General features: G+C 47.8%; 1 protein-coding gene across 6 annotated transcripts in view; it reads right to left on the bottom strand.

Annotated features, from left to right (window-relative positions):
- Nucleotides 1-27,533, bottom strand: part of SLC25A48 (solute carrier family 25 member 48) — a 251,720-nt gene that overhangs the window by 121,054 nt on the left and 103,133 nt on the right. For 4 of the 6 annotated variants that reach the window (XM_034656037.1, XM_034656040.1, XM_034656038.1 and 1 more), the window contains exon 3: nt 6,559-6,656. In XM_034656037.1, coding sequence (XP_034511928.1) covers nt 6,559-6,594 — 36 coding nt within the window. In that variant the 5' untranslated portion in view covers nt 6,595-6,656. Of the gene's footprint in view, nt 1-6,558; nt 6,663-13,278; nt 13,406-27,533 lie in introns of those variants that run through there. The other 2 variants (XM_034656041.1, XM_034656042.1) reach the window with 2 other exon arrangements.

The following is a 27,533-nucleotide window of genomic DNA, read 5'->3' as shown; positions in this document are numbered from 1 at the left end:
CTATGTACTGCACACCGTGCAAAGCAGGATGTGTGCGCCGGCTGACTTCATTCTCACAACAGCCCTGAAAAGGGAGTAGTTTTGTCTGCACTCTACAAATGAGGGAACTAAGGCTCAATGTGGCTATGTGATTTGCCTAGAGCAACACAGCGAGTGAACCACAGAGCGGGGCTCTTTCTCCACCCCTGGCTCCCAAGCCCATGCTTCTGTCCACCATTTTGTGTCTGTCCCCAGATAAGACTACTGTGTGGCACCTGGGACCCAGCTCTGGGAGGCCTCCTGGCAGCAGCTCTATTCATGAGCAGGGATGACCCCACAATGGGTCTTTTGCCCTGCATTCCCCAGAAAGCGTACCAGATCTGTACTGGGTGAGATGGGGTGCTGTAGGCTAGCCACTCAGCAAGAACCCAGAGAGGTTGACCTGGCTGATAGCACCAAAGCTGACACTCAAATCCAGATCCACTGCCCTGAAATCCAGTATGGCTTGTACAACTTGCCTCCAAAGGTTTCTATACCAGTTTACTAACAAACTCTCAGATCACTGATCTCTGGGACATTGCTGGGACATCATTCTGGTCATAGAAAGATTTGTGAAGTCCTCATGCTCATTAATGGGTAAGAAGTTTCTCCCTGCTGGGCTTGAGCTTGCCCCTCTAATTATGAAGAGGAATTAGCGGTGTGGGCTCCAAGCTCAAGGACAACATGGGGCCTCCCCAGTAAAGGTGTGGTCGAGAACTTGCAATGCCATCCTTCATCCCTGGGCCTCCAGGGGCCACAGCCAGAGACAGGCCTAGAGCAGTGCACTCACCTGGATGCATGAGGCTGTTCATTGAGAAGGCCAACCCTTTTCTGCTAGAGAGTTAATGCCCTGGAAGCAGCCCTCAACTAATGACGGTGTGGCATGGTGACAAATACCTCCAGCATCTTCATCACTCGGCATAACTCTGAGGTGTGGTCTGCATCATCTTACTGCACACCCCAGTGCAACTGACATTCAGTAGCCCACAGAAGGAACTCCTGGATCCTGCACCCTGACTTGGTGTCCTTCCATTCCCTTCTCTGCCTCACATCACTACTCCTACCAGCACCACTCCCAACAAACTGCTTGTGCTCCAATCCTTGTCCGGGGCTAATGGGAGAACGTAATCCAGCCCCAGTCCAGAGTGTCCACTCCCACTCCAATCCCAGGGAATCTCCTTCATGCCTCTCTCCTAGGATGCACAGCAGAAGTTAGGCAGGAAAATTCCTTATATTGTGTGATCCTAGGCACAGGAGCTGACCTCCCCTGGCCTCAGCATTCTCCAAGGTAAAGTGCGCTGACAAGCACACTACAGTGTGTGGGTGTGATATGTGTGCATGACAACTCAGCACTGCGCCTCACAGATACTGAGTGCTCACCAAAGGGTAGCTGCCATTATTACTGTTTTCTTTTATTTTAGAATGACCCAAGCACTAGTCTTCCCTTTGTAGTCCAGCTGTGACTTCCTGAAGGTCACACACCATGAGTATTTCATCTGTGTTCTGTCTCCCCCCTCACAGGTGACACTCAATTACAGACTTGTTGAATTAAATTGCTTTGCCTAGAGGTGCCTAGGTGGCTTGGTGGGTTAAGCGTCCGACTCTTGATTTCAACTCAGGTCCCACCCACCCAGGATCCCTGGGCGGTGAGATGCAGCCCCGCCCCCATTGGGCTCCGCAGCGCTCAGCGAGGGTCTGCTGGAGATTTCCCTCCGCCCTACCCCCTCTCTCACACACATGCCCTCTCTCTCTAAAAAAATAAAATCAATAAATAAATTGCTTTGCCTGATCTTTGCATTACCTGTTCCTAGACGAAAGCATGCTAATTACGCTGCCTTTTCTCAGGCTCGGGGGAACAGAGCCCTAAAGCACTTCCTGTTCGTGAACTTCTTCAGCGCGCGTGCTCGTACGGCTGCGGGGGCAGCTGCGAGTTATCTCATGGGCTATGATTTCACTCTTCTTACATTAGGATAGTTCAAGCACGTCTCACATGAGGCGCGCCTCAAGGACAGCACCTGTGTTGATCCGTGTCCATGCTTCTCTATGCCAGGCCCGTAGATGGTGCTCATTGAATGTTTGGCATTTGACTGAAATAATCTGATAGGAACATGCCAAATAGCACCAGAGGGTTTGCTCTAACGACTCCCATCACTGACGGCTGAATGCAGCCAGGGCCCGACTAGGCTGATTTGTAAGAGAAAAACTTTCCAAACTGAGAAGGTGACAGATAGTCGCTAATGTTGGTAACTTTGCTCTCCTAGGTACGTTTTATGCATGTCAGGTTACATGTAACTGTTCTAGGCGTATACGTAGCTTCTATTTAGTTTTCAAGCCACAAGTCTTGAAGCTTCTCAGTTTAGAGACTCCTTCCCTGAGTTTTGATGACCTGGCCATTACGATCCAATCTCTGGCCCCCTGTTAGCACCAACATTGGTTAGCTGAGATTTTAAACACTTGATTAGGAATCACCTCAAGCACATCATGACTGCTTATGAGGTGCTCGATATCTTGGATTGTAGATGGGGCCATTTCTTGGCCCTGGGCCACCCTATTATCGGACTCTGCCACTGGCTGCTACAACTCACAGAGAGACCCAGGCAGTGTCTTCACCCCCCAGAGATTTAAAAATCAATTCTGTGCTTGGGAAAAGAGTCATCCCAAAGCACATACGCTTAACTCCACAGCTGAGTCTAGAGCCATCCCCACAACTGGTCAGAATCTGTAACTGCCCGTAAAGCAGTTCTAAACCCTGGCAGCATGGAGGCATCAGCCGGGGGTCTGTCACCTACTCTGACCAATTGGGTCAGGATCTCTGAGCATGGGACACACTGTGGGGGTGGAAGGGATTCGCGGGTGCTTATACTGCACAGCCAGGCAGAGTCAAAACCCAATACTCTGAAGAAAGGATACAAATGCAACCAATTTCCTAGACAAGAGCAGTTAGGAAAGAGGTTAGAAAAGGGAAGGAGGAAGGCAGGAAGCGGGGGGACCTGGTATATCAAGAAGTGACAGTGAGGAGAGAGCAGAACAGTGGAAATCCGAGAGAACTTTAAAAAATGCCTCTCTCCGCCCCATGGTATGCAGGACGCACCTTAGCGGAGCACACACCATATTTTATTGAGTCCATTTTCTTCATATTAATTTGAGATCAGGAGCCAGGTCTGATTTGTCTTTATGCCTCTGATGCTGACATCATGTTGGGACAGAGGAGGAGGTCATGAAATGTAGAACAGTGACTGAAACGACAAACAAAACTCCCCTCCTGGATGCCCTGAGGACCTTACTGTTTCTAAAGAGCCAACAGGACACAACTTAAAAACAGTAGGGGATTTTATGACTGAGTGTTCCTTCAAAGACATTTGGCACTCATCGTGTGTGCCAGACACCAGGCAGAGTGCTTTTAGGAAAACAGAACTGAGGAGACACAGCATGTCGATGCGTGACAAGGGCGCCGAGGCTTACATGGAAAAGCAGGGGACACGTTTCAGAACGCACGAGACTGGCTGAGGCTCGGGGGCAAGGCATGGGCTGAAATACAGCAGAAGCAAAATGCTGTTCCATGTACTCCCTTCAAGGAGCCAGACAAGGTGAGACATCCATTAGAAAGATTTCCTTCCCAGGTGATTATACTTTTTCAAAATCTGCTCACAGGGCTGATATTCTGTTTTCTGGGAAACCCACTCATGGTAAACTCATTCCCGTAATTGTGGATGAGCAAGGCATTGTTACAGCCATACTTCCCACCCAAACTCCTTCCTCCCTGCACTGGAGTCAACACCCTCTGTGCCCTCGCTCCTCCAAAATCAGCAAAGTGGGGTCAGGAGAGGACAGCTTTCCTTCTACTGATAAGCAGCACTTAACAATCCCCAGGTCACTCATGACTCACAGCTGGGCTCCTGAACGAGGAAGGTTCCTTCCCCCAAGAATGTCCCTCTCTGATCTCCTCAACAACAGGCTTCTATGAGAAACCAGAGCCTGCCAGAGCCCTTGTGTCCTAGAGTAAGGGTCCCGGATTTCAGCCACGGCTTTAAGTTGGTCCCTGCTTTAGAAGTTCCCCACAACCACAGGAAAACATCTGAGGGACAGAGGGATCTAGGCCAGGAGTGATTGGAATTGGATTTCAATCCTTACTTCCAACCTGCTGAGTTCTTCCTGAACATAAGCTCTTTATGTGAAAGATATCTAAAGACAGGCGATCACTGGGGTATTTTACTGAAAAACCACACCACTATTTCCTGGTCTAAAATGCACAGATTACTGAAAATAGCCCTTGAATAAATGGAGAAGTTTCCTCTCAGTGGTTCAGTGTACTTAAATAGTGTCTCTCCCGACCCCAGGGGTAAGGGCTGTTTCCTCTGTTTTATGGATGGGACACTGAGATAGGGGAGTTATGAGAGCTGACTGTGGTCCCAATGAAATGGTGGCAAAGCAGGTCCAAGATCTCCATATCCTGGCTGTTTTGCGGAAGGGCCTTGTGTCACCTGCAGTCTGCCTCTCTCGCCAGGTCATGGCCCATAACGAAGGTCAGGTACTCATGGATCCCAGGCATACAGCTGGAGTTTCACCAAGCAGTGATGGCACCCACAGTGGATTTAAGGCACTCTGTGTCTTCAAGGAGTATACACAGTAGAGAGGAAGAGAAACATACCCAAATAACTATATTACAGAGCCCACTGAATGTCCTGTGAGAGGGTCAAATTGCAGGACTGTAAAGGAGCACGAGAACCAACATTCCATCACACTAGGAGAGAAGAGGTCAAGGGGAAGGAAGCTCAGAAGACGTGGAGGCAGGACTTGAGGGTGGAACAGGTATTTTAAAAAATATAATAACCCAAATATTCAAAAATATAATAACCAGATTTGTTTATGTCAAAACAAGTCATTCCTAATCCCACTTCCCACTGTAGTGGGGTACCCATCCCAGATTGGTCCATGCCCACCACTGGGATTCAGACATGTGTGGGCATCCCTAGTGAGCTACAGGGCAGGCCACCAAGAGCCTTTTGGGAGCATATCAGGCACGACACACTGGATCAGTAACAAAGCCAAGGTGGTCAGAATGATGAGTCTGTCATTGTATCTGCCCCTTGGATCGAGTCCCAACCCAGCCTTCCATAAACACCTGTCTAAGCAGCAAAAAGCAGTTTCATTAAAATTACATATCCACAGCTTTACAGAGAATATAAAGAGACCATGTTACCATGAATGTTCCCCCAGACACAGGGCCTCCAGGATCAGTATGCCTGGTGGAGGACCTCAGGGCTTGGCAGGTGCTTTTGTGTATGGGCATCTCCTAGCCCCACAGGTGTCTGAGGCTGGGGCAGATTCTGTGGGAGAGGGAACTTGTCTGTCATGAGATTCTTTTGGGGAACCATGGGAGATTGAGTATTCCCTGGAATTCCTGGGGCCAAAATCCTACAATAACAAGTAAAAGCAAGAGATACCCAAATGCTGGTTGGTTCTATAAAAAGCAGCCACATTTTTAACCCTCCACAAGAGTAGCCCAAGGAAACATAGCTTACATAACTAAGTCCATCTTTGCATATTCTATTCCAGTCCTTATTCACTTACATATATAACAATCACAGTACATACTTTTCTATAATTCGCTTTTTCTAATTTATCACCAAATCACAAATTGCAGGTGGGGAGATATGGGAGAAGGCTATCCATGCAGATGAAACAATATGGCTCTTGATCAGTGGTTCTCAACGGGGGGCAATTTTGTCTTCCAGGGAAACATCAGGCATTTAGGCAGTGTCTGAAAACATTTTTCATTGTCATGACTGAGGAGATGATGCTATGGGACGAGACCAGGGATGCTGCTGAACATTCTACTATACATGGGAGAGAGCTCCCCACCACAAAGAATTATCTATCTCGAAATGTCAAGAATGCTGAGGTTGAAAAACCGTGGTCTCTAGGTGCAAAGACCACAAAGCACTTAATTATCTGAGTAATTGTAAGCAGCCCAATTTGAAAGCTGGCTGGGTGGGGATACACTGAAGCTACCCCAGGGGGTGTTCTTGGGAAGAACTGAATATATAGAGAGGGACCTGGAGGACACCCAGGCAAGGACCTTTCAAGGGCAAAGGTCATAGGGGCTGGGGAACAGTTAGTAAAATCAGTGCCACAGAGGCCAATGGTGCCATGAGGCCTAAAGGACAGGATGAGGCAGGTCCAAAGCTATAAGATGGCAAGATGAGGACAGCTGGGGGAATGTCACCTGTGCCCTCCACAGGGAGAGCCGGTGTTTCAACTTGGGTCTGCTGGACCCCAGCCCAGAACTCTTCCCACTGGCCGAACCACACTGCTTCAGGACCATGTGGGTCCATGAACGCCTCTTGTTGGACACAGGCAGGCTGGCTGGAGCTGTACTATCACAGACATAGAATGATGATTAACAGTTACCAGAACAGAAAGAGTCTGGTGTCATACAGAAGCTTTCTTCTTTCTTCCAACATAAGCTGAAAGCCCTCTGGGGCCATAGCAACTGCTTCTGCACAGAGTCTTTACATTAAACAAATAAATACTGCTTACCTCCTCCAGCAAAGCCCTTGGTGGTGCCTCCTTCATGGAGAGCTCAGTGGGGAGCTGAGCTGGTGTCCAGGGGGCTGCTGGAAACTGGATTTCATGAGCTGCAGAGGGGAAATAAACATCAGAAGGGATGGATGCTCTGCCTTCCTAGTGAATCCAGACATGCAACTGTAAATAAGCACAAGACGATGTCTTTCTCCTTGAAGAATGACAGTGATGGAAAGGCTTGACAATACCCTGCCATAGCCAGGATGTGTTGAATGGACACATATACCCTGTAAGTGCAAGGTATATTGTGGCAGGTTTGATCTTTTGGGAGGGTACCACCTATCAAACACACAGAGCCACTTACCTTTTGCTCAGGCACCCGTCCTAGAGAATGTTCACTGCAACTTAGAAAGTTAAAAATTTAGAGACCAACGAAATGTTCTTCTCTAGAGCATGATCTGACTGCACTGTGGTATATCTATACTGTTGTACATAGCTGTTAGGGGGAATGAGGCAGGTCTCCATGTATGCTGATCTGCAAACAAGGGTCAGGATTTATTTTGAAGTGACAAGAGCAAGGTGAAATTGTGAGACAATGTATGTAGATGAGTCATTACTGTTTCTAGATTAATACGTCCGTGCGCCCATAGAAACAGTATTGGGAAGACACACACAATGGCTTGACAGTGCTTACTCCTTGAGAGGACTGTGGGGTGACAGAAGGAAAGGAGGGTGGCACTTTTAACTTGATGTGCTTGTGTGCCGTTTGCATTGTTACAGCTCACTGGTGGGATTTAATGCCTGGATGATGGCATTCCAACTTGTCTCAGACAGAAGAAGTACCAGCCGTGCTCACCTTGCCCAAGGTTGCCAGCCCAGGTCTGGTAGCCATGGCCACCTGGGGCACAGAGACTCCAGGAGGACACATTGCAGGGCTGCTCCCCGGGCACAACTATCACTCCCATCATTGCCCCTGATGTATGAAGGGCAAGTCAACCTTGGGCAATTTAGAGCTGCTTACAGCCACCTGGGCCCTGGCGGTTTGCTTCTCGCATCCCCCATCTGCCTGCCCAGGTGAAGAAGAGAACAGTCTGCAGGAGCTGTATTTCTGGAGGCAGGAGAAGTCAGGAAAAGAAAAGTGACTCCTGGGGTGCATCTCTTCCCATAGGAAAGAGCACGGGGATCGGGAGTCAGGGTCAGCAGCACATCCACACTCTCTCACCCATTTCTGTTAAGGCCAATCATCACCCTTATACTCGGGCTCCAGTCCAGCCCTAGGACTTGCAAAGCTAGGTAGCATTCCAGGCTCTGAACCTTGAAGCTTAGGCTCACTGTGCCAGCTTCTATCCCACACAGCTCCCCACTAAGGCTGGAAAAACACGGCCAATGATTCTTGAGTGCTTACTCTGTATCAGGTACTATTCTGAGTCCTGGCTACAGAGTGTGGTCTGAGAACCAGCAATAACCAGCATTACCTGGGAGCTTGTTAAAAATGCTCTCAGGCACAACAGGACCCAGGTGATTTGTGTGACATTAAAGCTGGAGAGGCACTGTCCTTAGTACTTGGATCTATTAATTCCCTCTGAGTCCTATTATTATCATCCCCATTTTGCAGACACAGGAGAAGCAACTTGTCTTAGGTCATCGGGCCCGTAACTCCTATCAGCAGGATTCTGCCTGTAGAGCCTGCTCTATTAGCCACCACAGCAAAATGCTGACTATGTAAACAGCAGAGATTATAGCTTCCCGAACTTTCTATCTAGCCCAATGGCAGAGGCCTTGGGGTGCTGTGAAGGAAAAAGTCAACTTCACTAAAACTAGCTCAGTAAAAAACCATGTTTTTAAAAAATACAGAATCAGAGAGCAGAATAGTAGTCGCCAGGGGCTTGGGATGCAGTTGGGTGGTGGTGGGAGGTGGGGGTCACTGCGGTGATGGAGCTATTCTGTATTTGGGCTGTATCACTGTCAATATTCTGGTTGTCATATTTTACTATGGTTTTGCAAGACATTATCACTGGGGGGAAGCTATGGTAAGCGTGCAGAGGATCTCTCTGTATTATTTCTTACAACTGCATGTGTCTCAAAAGGGTTTTAATTAAAGGAAAAAAAAAAAGCCTTCATAGCTAAAATTTCCAAGCTTAAGACCCTGCTGAAGAAGCCAAAGTTAAATTTTACACATATGGACCAGACTGTGTTCTGATTAAAATATGCGCAATTAAAGGCCTGGGGAGGGGGAGAGAGGGGAGGCAACCAAGTCCAAGTGCAGCTATTTACCAAAACCATTTGTGCTTCAACACCTAATTCTCCTTAGTTCCAGAATCCCGGCTTACGGCACACAGACACACGCGTGCGCATGCCTCCCACAAACACAACCTGTTAGTCATTTAGACGGAAATCATCTCATAAAGCAGTATTGATGGAAAAGAACAAAATATGAGGGCTCCAAAGTGGGGAAACCATGCCTGGCTTGCAGCAGAACAAGAAGACCATCCTCTGGGATAGAGTTGATTTTTATTTGAGATTTTTTTTTAAATTTATTCTTTTGAGAGAGAGACAGAAAGAGAGAGCACAAGCAGGGGGGAAGGCAGAGGGAGAAGCAGCCTCCTTGCTGAGCAGGGAGCCCGATGCGGGGCTCGATTCCAGGACCCTGAGATCATGAACTGAGCCAAAGGCAGGCGCTTAACCGACCAAGCCACCCAGGTGCCCCTGGGCTAGAGCTGATTTTTAAGAGCAAAGAGCCAAACCAGAATCCTGCTCTTCACAGAATGTCTTAGCAGGGGGATTATCTGGTTGTTAGATCAGCACAGATAGAGTTATGTCAATTAACAGTCTGCAAAAACACCCAGCCCAATGGTGAACCTCAAAGCTCTTGTGCATGTGTGTGTGTGTGTGTGTGAGAGAGAGAGAGAGAGAGAGAGAGAGAGAGAGAGAGAGAGAGAGGTGTGTGTGTGTTGTGTACAACATACTTCTGATTGAAGCCAATGGTTGGTTCAGGTCATGTGAATTAGGCATTTTTGTAGAAGGCTAGAAAGTTCTAAGGTGAAGAGAGGACTTCCCTGGTGAGTGGCTCATCAGGCTAAGGCAGCCCTCAGCTGGCTTCTGGCCACTTGTAGCAGAAGCCGGCTAGTAGGCATTGTTGACACTCTGTTCTAGAGTCCAGACCAGACTCAGCCAGCAGCTCTTCCTTCGCAGCACAGTAAGGCCTGCTGGGCTGCAGGGAATTCTCTAGAATGAAGATCAAGAGGCCCCTTGGGGACTGCCACCTCCAGTCACTTTGCACACTAGTCTGTGATGGATGTTTCCCATGCTGACCACTGCCAACAGCCAGCACCCAGATTGTTACAGACACCCCGTCACAGAAACCTGCACGTGTGCTTCAAGGAAGCCACCACATGGCTCTCACATTGGGTAGCAACTGAAAAGACAGGACTTTGTGTGGGTGGTCATTGCCCAACGACCTATGGAGAGGCCTGGCTCTGCTATGCCTGGGGACTGTGGTCTTTGTGGAATGGCAGTCAGGAGGCCAGTATCAGCCTTCTTCTTTCCACCCCTTCTCTTTCTATGTATATGTCTCCTCTTTTCCTCAAATCTCATCTCATTGGAGAATGCTATTCAGCTGAAGATTATATTAATTCCAACCCCTTCACTGGAAATATCCAGAAGACTATTTAATATGCTCCTGATGAGATCTGCCACAGCCACCATCTAGGTTTAATAGGGGACCTGAACTCCACCCCAGTGGCGTGTTGCCAGTAGTCCGTGAAAACATGCCACCAGTACTAGGCACCATGCAGCCTCTGTCCCGACCCACTTGTCTTCACCCAGACCACTCCACCTCCCATTTTGTTTCTAATCCTTCCAGCATAGGACCTCCTGCCTTGTCTTCCTGCTTGTTCTCTTGTTGCAATCCACTTCGGTGTCAGTGCAGGAAGGTGGGGCTTTCAATTTGGTTACTTCATCACTCTCCCCAGCACATGGGCCCTGGGACATAGTGTCTACTTAATAAACAGCTCTTGGAGAACTAACAGTCTTAAGACTGCATCTCGGAGCTGAGGCTCAGTCCTACTTCTGCTTGTAGCCTCACTCTTTGACCAGAACTTGTATGGCCCATTGGCCATTCTGGAGAAATTCCTCTCTCTCCAGAGCTCTAGCACCTCATCTAATCTCAGCTTATGGCCTTCCCATGTTCACTTCAGTTCATGGAGCAGAAAAAGACATACAGTCCAGGACTAAGTCCACACAGGCCAAAAGTGGTCTGAAAGCCATCCGTCTCCAAGGCCTGGGTGACAGTCAAGTCGCTAAAGACCACAAAGGGCAGCCAGGCATAGAACCCTAATGCCAAAGGTAGTGGAGAGCTTTGGGATGAGAAATTCAAGGCTGAGACTTTCTGGAAAGAGCACCAACAAGAGAAAGACAAAAACTCAGAGCTACATACTTAGCACGCACAGAGCCCAAGGCTGGGGGAAATCATACCCCAACACTGTTCTCTGTATACTCAAATGACAAGAAAGCTGACTGTGGTTTTCCTTATCCTACAGCTATGCCCGATCATGGCTGCCATGTGCCGTAAAGCTGTGAAAAAGTTTGCATTTCACAAACATTGACTTTCACAAATCTGACATTTCCCACAGTGGGCCCTGCTTCATCAGCACTTGGAGAAATGTCTCTGATCAAGCCTGAGTCTCTGCTTGATCTCCATGGTGTAAGAGCTAATGGAAAGAAAAATCCACGTGTTTGGACGTTGGCACCAAACTTGAACCAGCCATGGTCACTTGCTCATGTGGCGCAGCTTTGCTCAGAATTGAAGAGTGATAGAAAAAAATAATAGCAGAAAGTGGCTGGTCTCACCGTCTTTTGCAACACTCACCCTCTGAAAAGGGCATCCACCACCCAAATGAGTGCAAACGCCCAGTGAGGAAGGGCTATGCTGGACTCTCCCAGTGGGTGGGGTGCGGACATGTGTTTGAGGGACAGGAAAGTTGCCGCCCCGAGACAGAGGCTACATTACTTTCCTAGGGCTGCTGTAACAAAGCGCCACAGACTGGGTGGCTTAAAACAGAGATGCATTGTCTCCTGTTCTGGAGACGAGAAATCAAGGGGTCAGCAGGACCATGCTGCCTCTGAAATCTGTAGGGAAATTATGCTTTGCCTCTTCCTCAATTCTGGTGGTTGGATGGGAATGGTAAATGCCTGGTTAGTAGCCACATAATTCCAATCTCTTTGTCTTTGTTGTCACATGAATTTCTCCCTGTATGTCTCCATGTCTCTTACTTTCTTCTTGTAAGGATGTCATGATGAGGGGCCCACCCTACTGCAGAATAACCTCATCTTAACTAATTACATCTGCAATGACCCCATTTCCAAATGAGGTCACTTTCTGAGGTATCAGATTCCAACATATCTATATTGGAGGAGATACAATACAACCCATAACAGAGGGGTTGAATAAGATGGTGGGCCAGGGGTTCCATGACTGGCAAGATCCAGTGTCCTGGGACATGACAGGAAGACAGCAGACCTCCAGAAGAAGCAGCTACATGGGGAGGCAGGACCCAGGACCCAGTGCTCTCAGCCTCAGCAAAAATCTGATACCCAAACTGGGCACAGAAGTAGCAACGTTGTCTGCTACAGACCAAAAGTGCTTGGACAAGATGACTGGTGTAGGCTGTGGATTGGCACACACTCCCCAAGGATACTGGCTAACATGGCCTGAGAGCACAGCATTGGGTAGGAGCCCGATGGTGACCAAAATCAAATCCTGTAACACCAGGCTCTGGCCTTGAAGTCGAGATTATTTTGATTTAGAAAAAAAAATTAATGTAAACATAGCTCTTAAATCCAGCTAATATGGTAGTTTTAAATTTATAGTAAGTTTTCAGATTTATAGACTATAAACATAATCACACTCTATTTCCATGCACTGCACAAAAACCAGCCCTCAAGATACAGAAGACATGAGTCAACACAGCAAACGGGGTCAAAAATGGACAGAAAGAGGCCGAACATAGGTAGGCGTCAGCGGGGAGTAATGATGAACCTGGAGAAACCAGTGTTGGTCCCGATCCCCTCCCCCTTCTAAATCCTTGCAGAAAAGAATATTAATAAAATGAAACTCTAAATCTGATCCCGGAGCAATAATAGAACGCTCGTGCCAAACTTCACAGCCGTGGGAAGGATGTATGTAGCTGAGCAATCTGTGGACAGCATTTCTCGGCTAAAATTCTTGAAAGCTCATAGTGCTCAGGCCAAAATGCTCTGGAAACCAAGGCCCGTGGAAAATGCAAACTTTATGAATTGCACATGTGGCCACAAAGCCAGCTCTGCAGTCTGAGTGAAAAGATTTGCAGAGAAATCTGTCCCCATGCTGAAGACCACCAGGGCTGATGCAGAGCATACCACGGGCCCCAGAGAGGATAGGAGACTCACTCAGCCTTTGGGATTTTCTTGGCAAACTCCAGAAAAAACAAGTGGAGGCCTGTGCTGGAATTAAACATGATAGACAAGGGGGCCACTTCCCTTTGCCTGAGGGGGCATCCCTGGAGAAGCAGCCCCCTGCGGGGCAAAGTGAATCCTTCTCCAGCTACTTACCCCCTCTGTGCCTCCCTTTTCCCATCTGTGAGTCGAGGATCATATAGAATTTATCTCGTGGGGTGGCTGTGAGGGTGCTAGGGATTAATATATGCGAAGCTCGAAGAAAGCGCCTGACCCCTCAGAACAGCCAACACAAGTCCTCACCTGCAGCAAGCACTCCAGCAAAACTGAAATTTCCAAATCTCTCCCAGAAGTTGCTTCTCTTCCAGCACTCCTCCTAAATTTTCATTTTTACTTTATAGATCTCAGATTGCCTTCCACTTTGTCTCCCAACAACCTCTTCTCAATCTGGACAGCTTCCCACTCCCTGTCATAGGATCTAAGGACAGGAAAGGCCCTCCTCGGTCCCTTAGCTTCCGCCCCTGCCCCAAGGCAGAGCTCTGTTCACACCGACCTCGACAGATGGTTGTCGTTTCCAGACAGGAAATATTTATCGAGCATCCATTCTGGGCCAAGCCTTGTGCTCAGAGTTGCTAGGAATACGCGCAGGAGTGGGGCAGGCTGAGATCCCACAGTCTATGTGAGGGAACTGGAAACTCAGACAGGACTGGATGCTGCAGTCTTGAGGAAGAATTTCTTCTTCTCTGGGAAACCTCCATTTTTGCTCTCTTGGCCTTCAACTGATTGGACGAGGCCCACCCACATTATTAAGGGTCATCTCCTTTGCTTACAGTCATAGTGATCACAGATGCTAACCACATCTAGATTAGTGTCTGATTAACTGGCTACTGTAGCATTACCAAGCTGACATATAAAATTAACCATCACATACGAGGTTCATTTGCCCTTGCTCTCCCCACTTCACGTCCTGCTTTCTTCCCACCCACTAGTTCTGTGAACTATAGCACTTCTGGCTTACCATGAGATACAGAGAAGATAGCTTTCCATTGACTCTTTCATCAGCTCTCACATTTGCATTCACTCTTCATCCTTAAAATAAATCCTTCATTCCATTTCACTCGTAATGGTGGGACTTTAAATCTGCCTTCCATTCAATTTATTCAACATATGCGCTTATGGGGCTTTCGCACCAGGAGATGGCATACCTCAGAACTGTCCCCAGAGTTACCCAGGAGGATGTCACAAAGACTGCTCACATACAGGTGCCTTGCTGGCAACATTTCCACTACTCCAGATGCTGCCAGGAAAGCTCCCAGAAGGAGATGCTGGCCACTAGGCACTTTGGGTTATGGCACACTTACAGGACCTAGCAGCTCCAGAAGCCAGCCTCTACAGGGACCGAGCACTGGGGAAAGCGCACCCTTCAGCCTGGAAACTGAGACACACTGGAATCGGAAGAGGAAGTCTCTTCCTCCTCCCTCCCATGTACCCTCAGGACTCCCTACTGATCACATGGAACAATGTGTCTGCTGGCAAAGAAGAACCATTCACAAAGCCCATGCCCACCTCCATTCTGACAGAGCCAGCAGAGGGGGGTGGATTTGGAGCTTAGACGCAACAAACAGGATAAACTAGCATAGTTTGTTCCTTTGGCTACTCGGTTTCCACATGGGCACTTGGACACACATTTGAACTTTTATGTAACAATGAAACAATGCTGTCTTCTTTCCTCTGACTATGGTAAGATTATCTTCCTTCCAAGTGGAGAATTTCTCACACTGTCATAATTGCTATCTACAGCTTCCTTCCTCCACTAACCATTCTGCACTCCTCCCATGCTCTCAGTCAGGATCTCAGCTGGCTGGGCTCTTTACCTGATGGCATGACTAACACCTTAATTTCTGAAGAGTTCTTAGTCACCCTGCCTGTTTTTCAGTTGCTATAGTTTTCTATTAACCTCTGCTGCCAGGCATGGAACTATTAGGAGGTGCCCCAGAGAATCCCATGGGCTCCAGAATTAGTCTTCCTTTCCTCCATTGTGTAGCTGCAACCCATCATCTCTTGATACTCAGGATCAACCCCTCCAGCCAGTAGACCAACTCCTTTTTGTTGATTCCGGGGCATAAGGAGCCCAAAGCAGTAAGGTCTCATCTTCCCACTTCATGGGATCACAGCCCATGTGAAACACTCTCTGCTTAGGGGACTAAAACCTACAAACCAGCAGAGCTCAAGGACACCTGAACAGGAAGCAAAAATTCTGTGTATGGATCATTGGGCATCCTAGTAAGAGATGCAACTCCCATTTATACCCCTTGATTCCTGGCCCTGTGCATTCTGACTACTGGGGAGACAGTACCATATTATGATTTTGATTCAAAGCATATACTATGTCCCATAAGATAGAACCCCACCCATTCAGGAAGCTGTTTCACAAAAGGTACTGCAACTGAATCTTCAGTAAATCGCTGAATCTTCCAATTAGCCCACCCATATCCAGTGAATGGGGTAAGACCACATAATTCCATGGAATGGGCATTAGCCCCCTGCTACACTTCCTTTGCTAAGAAATGGACTGCCGATCAGGAGCAATGCTATGGAGAATGCCAAGGTGGTAGATAAGTCATTCTGTGAATCACGGATGGTGGTGCTACAGACAAGCTGTGTGCAAATCCATACCTAGAAAATATGTCCACTCCAATGATGACAAATACCTGCCTCCTTCATGACAGAAGAGGTCCAGTGTAATCAACCTGCCACTAGGTGGCTGGCGAGTTACCCCAGGGAATGGTGTCAAGTGCTCAGTGCTGGTCTCTGCTATAGGCAGACAAGGCACCTAACCGCAGTATAAGCACCCAGGCCACTAAGCCACTACATAGCCTCCACGCCTGCCACCGTGGCTCCTTTGTTCATGGGCCCACTAAGCAAGCACTGGAGTGGCTGGAGAAAGAGGCTGACTGATGTCTAAAGAGTACGTAATTTTGTCCATCTGATGACTAACCTTCTCTATACTGGATGCCCTTTGGGTATCTACATGGTACACAAATATCTTCACAGTTTGTGCCCCTTCTGAGAGAGGTCCATCCAATACCTCTTTCCCCACTTTCTTGCCACTAATCTTCCAATCACGTTCCTTCCAAGTCCCTGACCATCCAGCCAAACCATTAGTAAGTGCCCATAAATCTATGTAGATCCATACTTCTGGCTAGCTCTCATTTCACAAAAGTGGCCAGATAAGTATATTGCTCAAAGTTCTGCCACAGGGCCCAATCAGGACACAGAAACCACATGGTAATACAAATGGAAAAAATTTAATTTAAAGAATTAATAGAAAATTAGATTACATTAATAGAAGATGAATGGGGACTTGGGTAGTAGAGTTACTGGGAACTCTAAAGAATGCAGGAATAATAAATACAGGAGCAGCCTCTACCCCTAGAACTGAGAGAGTGCCCTAGTGCCCAAGGAAGAGCTTCCTCCCTGACCAAGGACCGGGATTCAGACCTCAGAGAGGACACACCCATGGCTTTACTGGACGGCACAAAAGCCAAAAGCTGCCTCACCACTGGGACTTGTTAGGAATTTGCCCTCTGAGATGTCAGGAGAAGGTGTCCAAAGGGAAGTGCCATAGTTCAGAACTCACTGTAAAGCTATATGAGAGAGTACTGGAGGAGGCCATTCACAAGGAGATCCCTGGCTGGTGTCATTCCACTGGGAAAATGCCAGAGAAACTGCTAGTCACTGGGCATTGCAGGAGCTCAAGACACCACGGCTGCAGGCAGGCACTAGAGAAAGGTATCCCCTATAGGAGCCCAACACAGCAGAAACCACATGCTCTCAGGCCCTGAGCTCTGGAAAAAGCACGATCTGCAGGAGTCTGGTAAATGAGAACCAGAAAGTGGAAACTCCTTCTTTTTACAGTGTCCCTCAATATCCTCTACTGACAAGGCTTAGAATCATGCCAGCTGGCAAAGGAGAAATATTTAAAAAGTCCATTTCCATTATCATGGAGCAGGCAGATAAAGAGGAGTTTAGAGCTGAAAGGCAATAAATTGACAACTGGCCCAGGGTGGGGGGTGCTACGCTAGGAGATGGGGTCAGAGAGAATGGCAGGAAGCAGACCCACACATGGCAGTGCATTATTCTATGTATAATCTGGATTATAATCAGGAGTTAGGCCAGAGTAATCAGGAAAGGCTGACTGTAGGAGGAAGAATGTGAGCTTCTGCCACCCCAACAAGCTGATCAGCTCAATCCAAGAATAAGGGCTGGCTGAGTGTTCTCCATTCTGTTCAAGTCTAAGCAAACCACCCTTACAAAAAGCAACTTCTGTGAGTCTGACATTGAACTGAGCATCTTCTCTCATTTCCCCAGAAGCTGGCCAGGGCCAGGCTAACAGTAGGTACTTAATAACAGTCAATGACTTTGAGAGAGGTTTCCTGTTCCACTCCATCAGCATGTGACCACACTTCACCCTGAGGGTCATTGTTTGCCTTAAAATCTTCCTTCCCAGAGACAGCAGCCTGCCTATGACCCCAGCTGGTTCCTGAGAAGTCACTTTGTGCCTGGAGGCTCCTTCCTCCCCGTGTAAAGGAAGCGTCATCCTCTATTGCTCTCACAGCAGCTCTGACCTCTTGGGTGCTGGCAAAGTCCCTCCATCTTCATGACTGAGAGAGCTGGGGGTATGGTGATGGAAAAAGGAGGGGAAGGAAGGAGCAGTCTTTGATTTATCTTGGTGATGGACACAATTTTGGTCTCTCCAACCTTTGCCTTTTATAAGTCAGGCTTTTAGAAAGAGAAATGGAGAAGCAAACAGCCCTCTGCGAGCTCTAGGACTGTGTAAATGAAGAGTGGTCACTGTGCTCTTGATCTTACAATGTCTCCAAGTTGTGGCCTTGATTTCATAAACATCTCCATTCAGGGATCCGTTAGTGAAAAATTTCTTGGACTATGAACAAGCCCAAAGAGATACACAGCCTTCTCTGAACTGCTCATAAATGCTCTTGTTTCCCTTCCTTTGCTGCTCTGTTTGGTTCGCCCCTCACTTCCTCCAAAAAGTCAGATCCAACAAGTTCTGAGTCCCTACCCGGATGACCATTATCCTCCTCAGCTTGGCTTTCAAGAGGGATGCTAGGGCTCTGTCCCTAGGAGCTCACCATCCCACCCAGGAGAGCAGAGTCCCACCCCTGGATGAGGCAGAGCGAGTAGGGCAGCTGCTACTGAAGGTCTATGGCCCTGCTTCCCAAAGTCTAATGAGCAAAGGAATCACCTTGGGACTTTCTGAAATGCAGATCCTGATTCAGAAGTTTGGGGAAGGCCCAGGCAATCTACATTCCAACAACGTCAAGTGATGCCAAAGCTGCCACTCTATGGACCACACTTTGAGTACCAAGGGTCCTCAGTGTGTGGGTTACAGAACCAAGGTGACACAGTAACTCATAAATCCAGAGGCTATAGGCCCCAACAAGGTCTAGGAAGTCAGGCAAAGCTTCGCAGAGTTGCTGACATTGGAACTGGGTCTCAAAGACCAGGAGGTTTTGCAGGGAGGGTGGTATCCAAGCAGGGGTGCACCCAACAGTCCACAGAGACAGCACCTTCACTTCCTCCTGCTACAACCACCACTCTCTCCTGTCCTGCCTCTGACCCACCCACGTGCTTTTCCTGCTCAGCATGCCCTACTTCCTGGAGTTGGATCAAGTACATGCTGTGTGTCATGGTCAAGTTCCTCTTCCCACCCTGGTTCCTTCTCTGACCCCTGAAGGCAGGAGGAGGACACCAGGAGGAACTCCTGCCTACTCTTTCCTCAAGCAATTATGGGCCAGCAGGAACAATGAGACTGCAGGAAATGTATATGGGCATATGTTGGGGAAATGTGAGTAATGGCAAGAAAAGGACAAAATTTGAGAATGGCCCCTGACAATGACTGGCAGGGGAAGTGGGTGGAGGTGGGAAAGTCTCTATTAATTCACTCTGTTTGAGTCTGTGAGGAGCCTTGATTTTCAGCTTTTTAGTCAAGAGTCTGGCATTTAAGCCGCATGCATATCCTGCTTAGTCCAGTGAGCAAAGCTTGTCCACTCCTAGGACACTAATGGTACACAGGAACAGTCCTCTTTTCATCCTGCCCCCACAGCCATCCTGCTTCAAAGCCACCCTCTCCTCAGGACCACAGCCAAGCAAATCCTACACATGCATCTTTGAGGCCTGCACTCCTTCTCCTTCAAACCCATCTCAGCCCAGCCCTTTCTGGCTTGCGAGTCTTAGCCTGTACTGTGGTGTCTGCTGGGGATGGTCTGCCCTCCGCCCCCATCACACAGGCTTCTGCTAGCCCTTCAAGTCTGAGTAAAGTTACCTCCACAGAGAGGTAACTCCCCCTGTCTCCCACTTGTCTCCACTTCCTCATCTGTGGTTCACACACTGATGCTCTTTCCGTCCTGCCAGGATCCAGGCTCTGTCAAGTCAGGTGCCAGCACAGTCTCTGGTAACTCCCAGACATTCAAGAGACATCCATGATGGGAAAAATGAAGTCTTTGGACTCACATCCCTCTCATGAGGGGTTCCCAGGCTAATTGACACCACACTGATCATTTACAGCAATTTCTTTCCAATTCATGTTGTTAGCCACAGAACTCCTTCTCTGTTCCAAGGCAATTTCATCCCAGAAACCCAAAGGCCCCCGCCTAGTGGCTCCTGCAGATGCTCTGTCAGATGCTCCCGAATGAGGGCCAGTCACAGGCTGGAGTTTGTCCCCCACGGCCTCTGCTTCATTTCCCCATAAATGAGTTAGCTGGGGACCTTACTCCTGGTTGTTTGGCTCTGACCAGAATTCAAAGCTGGGAGTGGGCAGCAGGGTCCTCTCGGAAGAGAGCAGGGAGGTCAGGGCTGGAAGCTTCAAGCCCTTGTTTCTGGGACAGACCTGAAAAACTGTTACCACAAGCAGCAGAGAAGGAGGCGTCCCAGGCTGCTGGTGTGCCCCAGCTCTGGGCAGCGATGAGTGAGTCCCCCAGGCCGCCAGTGCAATGGCCCCGGAAGACCAGCTCACTGCTCCTCAGCCCTTTCCTGCTTCCCCGTGCCTATTGCGGTCCTCATTCACAGGCCCCAGCAGAGAGGATCTAAGGACTGTTTACATTCTTGCCATTTTTGCTTGTGTTTAGACTTACTTAAAAATACATCTTAAACATTTATAAGCAATCATAGGCCCTCATGGATTTCAAATAAACTTTCCTATAAACCAGTCAACTTCAGAGTATCCATCCCCTCAAGAATCATAAACCCACAGAGCTGGTAGGCCCTTAAATATCCCAGTGTCCTTGTTTTTCAAGTGGAGAAACCGAGGCCTGTGAGGCACAGGGACCTGCCCAAGCTCACAGGGCGCTTAGTGGCGTAAGTAGGGCTGGGGCATAGGGTTCCTGCTTCCACAACCCGGAGTTCTCATTTCATGTGTGAAAAATCTGAGCCCATCAGCACACTGCCTCTGCAGGCATGTGGTTCTAGTTTTTAAGAGAACAAACTGATTTGAAGTTTCCAAATATTAAGCACTTATAGTTTGGAGGAGGAATGTGTGCTAAGTGCACATTCTTGGTCGTCGGCCATCCCCCAGCGCCGGGCAGGCTGGCTGCCTGATGCGAGGACTCTGAGACTCAGTGTGTCTGGGCGTCGGCGGCACAGCTCCATGCCACAGGCCCCAAACTGCTCACGTTGCAGCATGGTGCCACAGCAAAGTGCCAGGCCTGAGACGCAGCCCCGAGAGCCCCGTCCTGAAAGAGGACGACAAGGATGTGTCCTCTCTAGGCAGGATGAGGGCTAAGGGTCTTCCTGTCAAACTCTCCCCCAGGTTCTGGACTAATAAGGGGGCTACAGACCCAGGAATGGAGATCCCCACTGAGGTAAACATCTCTTAGAGCCCTCAGAAGCCTCCTCAAAGCCTAAAGCCAGAAAGGAAGGGTCTAGCTTAAGACCGGAAGACACCATGCAGGCCCTAAGCCCTCTGGGTCATCACTTTCCTCTCTCCACCACCGCAGGCCCTGACAGGAAATTGAGCAAAGCTCTTTCTAAACCTCTACCGTGAGACTTCCTAGCAGGACTCTGAGGGCCAAGGCCTATGCTCCAAGGAATCAGCTTTCAATAAAAGCTGTGGCCCTGGGGGATCTCACCACAGGGCCTATTCAGCTGAGTGCACTTTCCCCCGTGCTGGCTTGGGATGGGAGGGAAGCCCCAGCTGGCTTGGGAGCCTTGGGAAGCCAGAAGGTGACCCCCTCTAGCCATGGGCTCAATACAAAGACTTTGTGACCTCTCTCCCCTATACCTGTGCCTAAAGCCCAGAAGATTCCCTTTGCAAATGCCCTAGGCTCCAACCTCCATGAGCCTAGGTGGCTGAGGCTTGGTGGCACAATGAGGACTGCCTTCTTGGGCCCTAGTGGTCTCCCTAAAGCACAGAGATTTTAGGCAAGATGTTTTTAGAGCAATGTAATTGATTGCATACATACCCAGACTTTGGTTGTGCCTGACCACGCACATGACTGTTCTGTGTTTGAGATGAGAGAGGACGCTGCTGCTAATCTCAGGGGCCTACAGACCAATAGGAGAAGCCTAATCAAAGTAAGTCTAAATGTAATGTAGTTCCCTGGATTGGATTAGGGAACAGAAAAAGGACACTGGTACAAAAACCAGTAAAATCCAAATAAAATCTTGAGTTTAGATGATAGTAATATATAAAAGTTGGTTTCTTATTCTTGATAAATGTACCACCATTATGTAAGATGTTAATGGGGAATGCTGTTACAGATGAGGTGTAACGGGGTACAAAAGGGTGAGGAGTATATGGGAACTCTCTACTAGTGTTACAACTTCCCTGTTAATCTAAAATTATTCCAAAATAAAACGTTTATATAAAAAAGTAACCACTGATCATGAAATCACTATGTGTCATTCACGGGGCTGAGTACTTCTTCTGCATTATCTCATTTAATCCTCCCAAAACTTTATGGAGGCTGCAGTTACGATCTCCATTTATAGCCAAGGAGACGGAGGCCAGAGCTGCAGACACCCTGAGTCTGGGTAGGCAGTAGGTAGTAGGTCAGGGGTCACCGTCACTCGGAGGGGCAGAGATTGTGTGGGCAGTCACCTGTACAGTCCCATATATAGAGGGACTCCTGGATTAACACACTACACGGAAATCCACATCCAAGTAAAAGTGAGTGATTTGCCATAAGGCCTCTGAAACAATTGCCAGGACTTCTGAACTCCCTCCAAAGCCCACCAGAGAGTACTTTTCCACCCTGTGCAGTGTCGAAGGTGAGAGCCGCCATCCCTCCCTGCAGCATGCAACTTCTTCCAGCGGGAAATTAAATTCCTTCCTATTCCCTCCTCAAGAGCCTTGGAACGTAGTCCTCACAAGCTTACCAAGGGAAAATTCTTTCTTCCTTCTATTTATAACATATTTTTTAAGACTCAAAACTCTTCTTAAGGCTCTTTTTCACACAGACAGAAATTGTGCAGCTATTCCCAAGTCTCTGGTTAAGTATGAGGCAGGCCCTCCTTCCATCCTGCAGTCTGTGCCCATCATTGCACTTAATGGCCCTCCCCCCTCCCCCCCCTTGGCCCTGCACTCCAATGCCAGGAAGCATGAAGTCATGAGATGAAAGGGAAGGAGAAGTTTGCGCTCTCTCCCCCAACTAGCCTGTTAGCTGACAGACCAAGGAGCAGGTCCTAGTCTCTGGGTTTTCTCTTTTAAATATCTATGCTCTGCTAAGTGCTAGAAATGGGAATTCTTAGCAGCTCCTGGTCAGAGGAGCTGCTAAACAAGAGACAAACCCATGGAGGGTGTTTACACGTGGGGCTCAATGGTCTCTGCTCTGCTCTCAATTTCAAATCATGAGCAAGAGAGACCAGGCCAGCCTGTCTTTTCAAAAACCACTTCTCTAAGAAGAGTTATGATTACAAACAGACCTGGCAGAACTCAGGGAACTTGGGGGCAACCATGTCGTAGCAACTCAGGGTGAACTGGAACTCAACCTTTATGTCAGGTTTTGCTCTTAGTGGCTGAATCAACCTCATTAGGAAAAGTCCCCCTATTTTGTCCTTGAGGTTTTAACCACTTCCTAGGGGCGACTCTAGTGAGCAAGGCCACAGCTGAGATGCTGATGGTTGTTTGGGGGTATTTCAAGCCCAGTGAATAATTATGTGAACGAAATAACACGAAGTAGTTGCCAACAGCTATTAGCCCTGTGAAAAATAACAATGGAAAACTCAGTTGACTGGCTATCAAAGGGCCCTTATGGAAAGGAGGAAGTCAGCTGTGGTTTAACATCTGTAAATTCAAAACACAACGCTAAAGAAGAGAACAACCAAAGGAAAAACTGTCCACAAGTCTTTACCCTCGGAATGATATCAAGGCTCCCGTACATCACTTAATTGGCCAAGAGCTGGTTTCATTCCAAACTAGTGCGCACCTGAGCAATACAGAGATTTTGGCTGTTTCCAAATGGTGACAGAGCAGCAGACAGGAAACTTATGCCCACTGCCCCCAATACAAGTTACTCCCCCTGCAGAGACTGCACTCTTGTGAGTGAGTACCTTCCCCTGTAGGTATTCTGGCCTTTTCCGTCAACACTGATGGCAAGGGAAGGCCTGGGTGACCTCCCTGCAGGTGAAATCAGCACTAGGTGATAGCCTCATCATCGACTTACACCTGCAAAGGTAGCATCCCAGGAGTGAGGATGAGCAGGAAAACAGTCTTTGTTTCATCCTCTAATCTCCTGGGAAATGCTCCACGTGTTGTGCAAAGGGCTTGGTTTTCAAATCACACAGACCTGGGTCTGATTCAGAGTTCCATCATCCATTAGCTGGGTGGACTTGAGGAGGTGACTTAACCTCTCTGAGCTTTAGTTTTCTCATCTGCGTGGTAGGGCAAAGTAAATACTAGAGATAATGAATAAAAAGCCTCCAGTATGGCAGCAGCTATACAGATATGCAGAATACATGCTGGCTTTTTCATGATTATTAGCAGGTGACACTGTCCCTAGGAGACTAGCCACTAGTATGCCTGTCGTTCATCAGATATCAGCATCAACCCCAAATCTGCACTCGGATCAGAAACAGCACTGCCCCTAATTCCCACAGCTCCCACTATCTGCTTTGCAAAGTTGGACTTAGAATCTTAGCTGCCTGTGTCATCTTCTACCGCCTTCTACCACAAATGCCAGCTTCCTTCACCACATCAGACTTCTGAGCATGCCCTGCTTAGCTGGGACACTGTGATACTTTTATTATGGCTGGTCCTCTGCTTGGGACCTTTTCTTGCCATCTGCCCTTGTTGGAATCCCATATGTCTTCCAAAATCTGTGTCACGAGTGGTTTCCCCTGAAGAGCCTTCCTTAATCTCTTTGTTAGAACAACCACCTTGGCCTTCCACAGCACAGTCTTACATGTCCTAGCAATTGCTTATCCTAAGGGCTAGATGAGAATATCTCTGTTCTCTGATATCAGTCCTCTGGCTCTAGTAGGGTACGGGCTCTTCCATTTATTATGGGTGGCCTTAGTCAAGTTACTTAATGCTTGAAGCCTCGGTTTCCTCATCTGTAAAATGAGAGGACAGTCATTGTATCAAACACACAGAGCTGTTGGGATCATTACACATATTTATGCAGGTGAAGATGCCTGGCACATGTTAGTCCAGAAATAGTGGCTGCTACTCTGAGAACCTGTGTGAGTAAATCGGGTCACTGGCTCACCAGCTTGGAAGCTCTCCAAGGCCCAGAACTAGATCACCTCCACAAAAAGAACATGGTTACTGTTATGAGCAGATGATCTATAAACGTTGGCTGAATAGGATTTCCCTTGGGAGAGTTAGCCCTTTGAAAGCTGAGACCACGTCCATCCTGATCTCTCTGCATAGTGCTAAGTAGGGACAGAGGGCAAGTCAGCCCTTCATCAGCACTGCAGGATAATGAGGCCCATGGGAGAGAGGTTGTAATGGGAGGTGCCCTTCTCTGCAGCAAAGTGCTCTTCCCCCAGCTTGGCCCCATCAGGGCCCTTCATGAAGGGTCTCTCTGGTCTCACCCTCTGCCTTCCATAGGCAGGAAGAATCCATTCTTGCTTGGAGGTTCTTCACATAGGAGCAGGTGAGTGACATTCTGAAGGGGTCACCATAGAAGGGGCTAGAAACTCAGCTTGGTCACCTCTTCGAGGGCCTCTGTGTTTCAAGCCCCACATCAGGCAGGGCCACAAATGACCAAGGAACTGGGCTTCATTCTCATGGAGGCTGCAGCTGTTCTTGGCTTTTCCCCACCACCCGTCGGGAAACAGCACAGAAACATAATTGAGCAGCTGTGGCTGTAAAAAGAACCTGCTTCAAAACGATACATTGTGTTACAGGCCGGTGATGGGACAGCTAATACATGTGATAGATGAGTCCACTCTGTGCACCCCCCACACTGCTCTTTTTCCACTTCCTTGCCTGTGTGTCATGGGTTCAGGACTTGTGTGCCATTCCCTCTAGCTCCCATAGCCCTGGGTCCCTCCTGTGGAGCTCGTATGTGAGGCAGTCTCTCAATGCCATTGCAAAGGTCATAAGTGATGTGGATGCCATCTGAGCTCCCTGCTCTTTGCTCTCTACTCTTGAGCAAGTGCCTATCAGATGCTATATCTGCATCAGCAGGACCCAATAATAGAGTTTTCATCCCATTCTCAGCCCTTCTTATGTCCAGATCCACCCACTATGGATATAGCCAGGTTTGGCCAAACCATGCTTGCACACGTGTTGTTTTGAAAGATTAGCACAGAATCCAAAACAATATTTCTCTTGGGTTCCTCTTTCAAGCCAAAAGAGAAGAAAAGTTTCCAAAAAAATAACACATTATTAACCAATGAATGAGAGCCAAGAAAACAATGGAGCCAGCGTATTTATTCCAAACAGCTTGTTTAGAATGCAAATTGCAAATATATTTAATTCCACCAGGCATTCTGGAGAACCATGCTGAAGACCTCTTAGAGCCAGCAGAGCCAAGAAAGTCACCCTAAGTAGTTTGGCCCCTGCTCGTTGGTCACGGGCTGCCTAACACTAGTTACTCTTGGGTTCTCCTACATCAGGAGAACTTGCTCCATGCCAAAGGGCTCACTCTGAGAGCCCTGCTACCTCTCATACCTCCCACTTAAGAGCAACATTCCTTCATCCCATGCCTTTGCCTTGAGAATGGCCATCTGGCCAGAGTCAGCAGCACTATCAAGAAGTTTCCCTCTAAACAAAGGCAACTTGCCCATGAGAAGAAAAAATAAAAGCCACTGTGACAGCCTCTATTAATGGATGTCAAAACTAGCCCCCAAGTGTGTGAAAGTCCAAATCAATTTGATTTATGAAAACTAAGCAAACTTTCCAGTAGGTTTGGCACATCTACCGCAATGGAGAAAGGCCTTAATTATACTGCCTCTGCTCATTAAATAGATAAGATCTTAGCAGAGACAAGCTATGTTTTGTCTTCACAAAAAAATGTAAATCCATCTGGCCCCATATTTTATAGTCATCAATAGCCTGAGGCCATGTGAAATGCCCAAAGTTTTCATCTCCCCAGATCTGGGGGTGGAACAGAAGTGAGACATCAACACGAGAGCTCTGAGGCTGGCAGCATGGAGATGACGGTGATGTATTAAAGCATTCCTATCTCTACAAAGCCCCAGAGCCAAACACTGCACATGGACTAGATGAGATGTCAAGGCATAAAAAGCCAAAGGAAGAAACAGCCCTGAACATTATCACAGAAATGCCTTCTCTTGGGCAATCAATGGAAAGAAGATTTATACTCTTAATGGTTCAGTTGACCCCTCTTCCAACCCAGAAAGGACCAATGCTCTCTGGGCACAAGCCTCTGAGTGTCCTAGGGCTTCTCAATGAGGCCATCCCAAATACCAATTAGAGAGTCAGTTGGTACTAATGGAAAACTACTATGTGGGCAACAGAGTTCAACACCCATGGGGAGCCTATCATTGTTCAAATCAAAGTGGCTTGGAGGAAATACTGCTTTCTTCTGACTCTCACCCAACAGAAGCCCCATATGCTCCTCACCTCACAGTCAAGACTCAGAGTAAAACCAAGTATGTGAAAAGTAAAAGTTCCCTTACAAAGGACCCTCAGTCCTTGGACTTCATTTCTTTCCTCTTTATTTTTTTTTCTATCATTCATCCAAATGTTTTAAATATCTTATAAAATATTTCTAAATTTATATCTCCATGATAGTCCTCTTCCTTGAATCCTAAATTTTAAATTCAACTGCCAACTTGACATCTCATATTTAACAGGTCTCAAACCAAGCTTCTTATCAATTGATTGTATATATTGACATTGTGCCCCATTATGTTGACAGAATCATTTCTTAATTCTTGTATTTTCCCCCCATAGGTTCTTTAGGGTTTTCTATATACAAGATCATTTTGTTTATAAATAAAGATCATTCTATTTCTTTTTAATTTGTATGCCTTTCTTTTTTTTTTCCTGCCTTATCTCACTGACTAGAAGCTCCAGTACAATGTTGAATAGAAGTGGTGAGAATGGACATCCCCATCTTGTTCCT

Source organism: Ailuropoda melanoleuca, chromosome 3, assembly GCF_002007445.2.
Source record: "Ailuropoda melanoleuca isolate Jingjing chromosome 3, ASM200744v2, whole genome shotgun sequence".
Classification (NCBI taxonomy): Eukaryota; Metazoa; Chordata; class Mammalia; order Carnivora; family Ursidae; genus Ailuropoda; species Ailuropoda melanoleuca.
The sequence above is the reverse complement of the archived record's forward strand: the minus strand, read 5'-3'. Positions and strand labels throughout refer to the sequence as shown.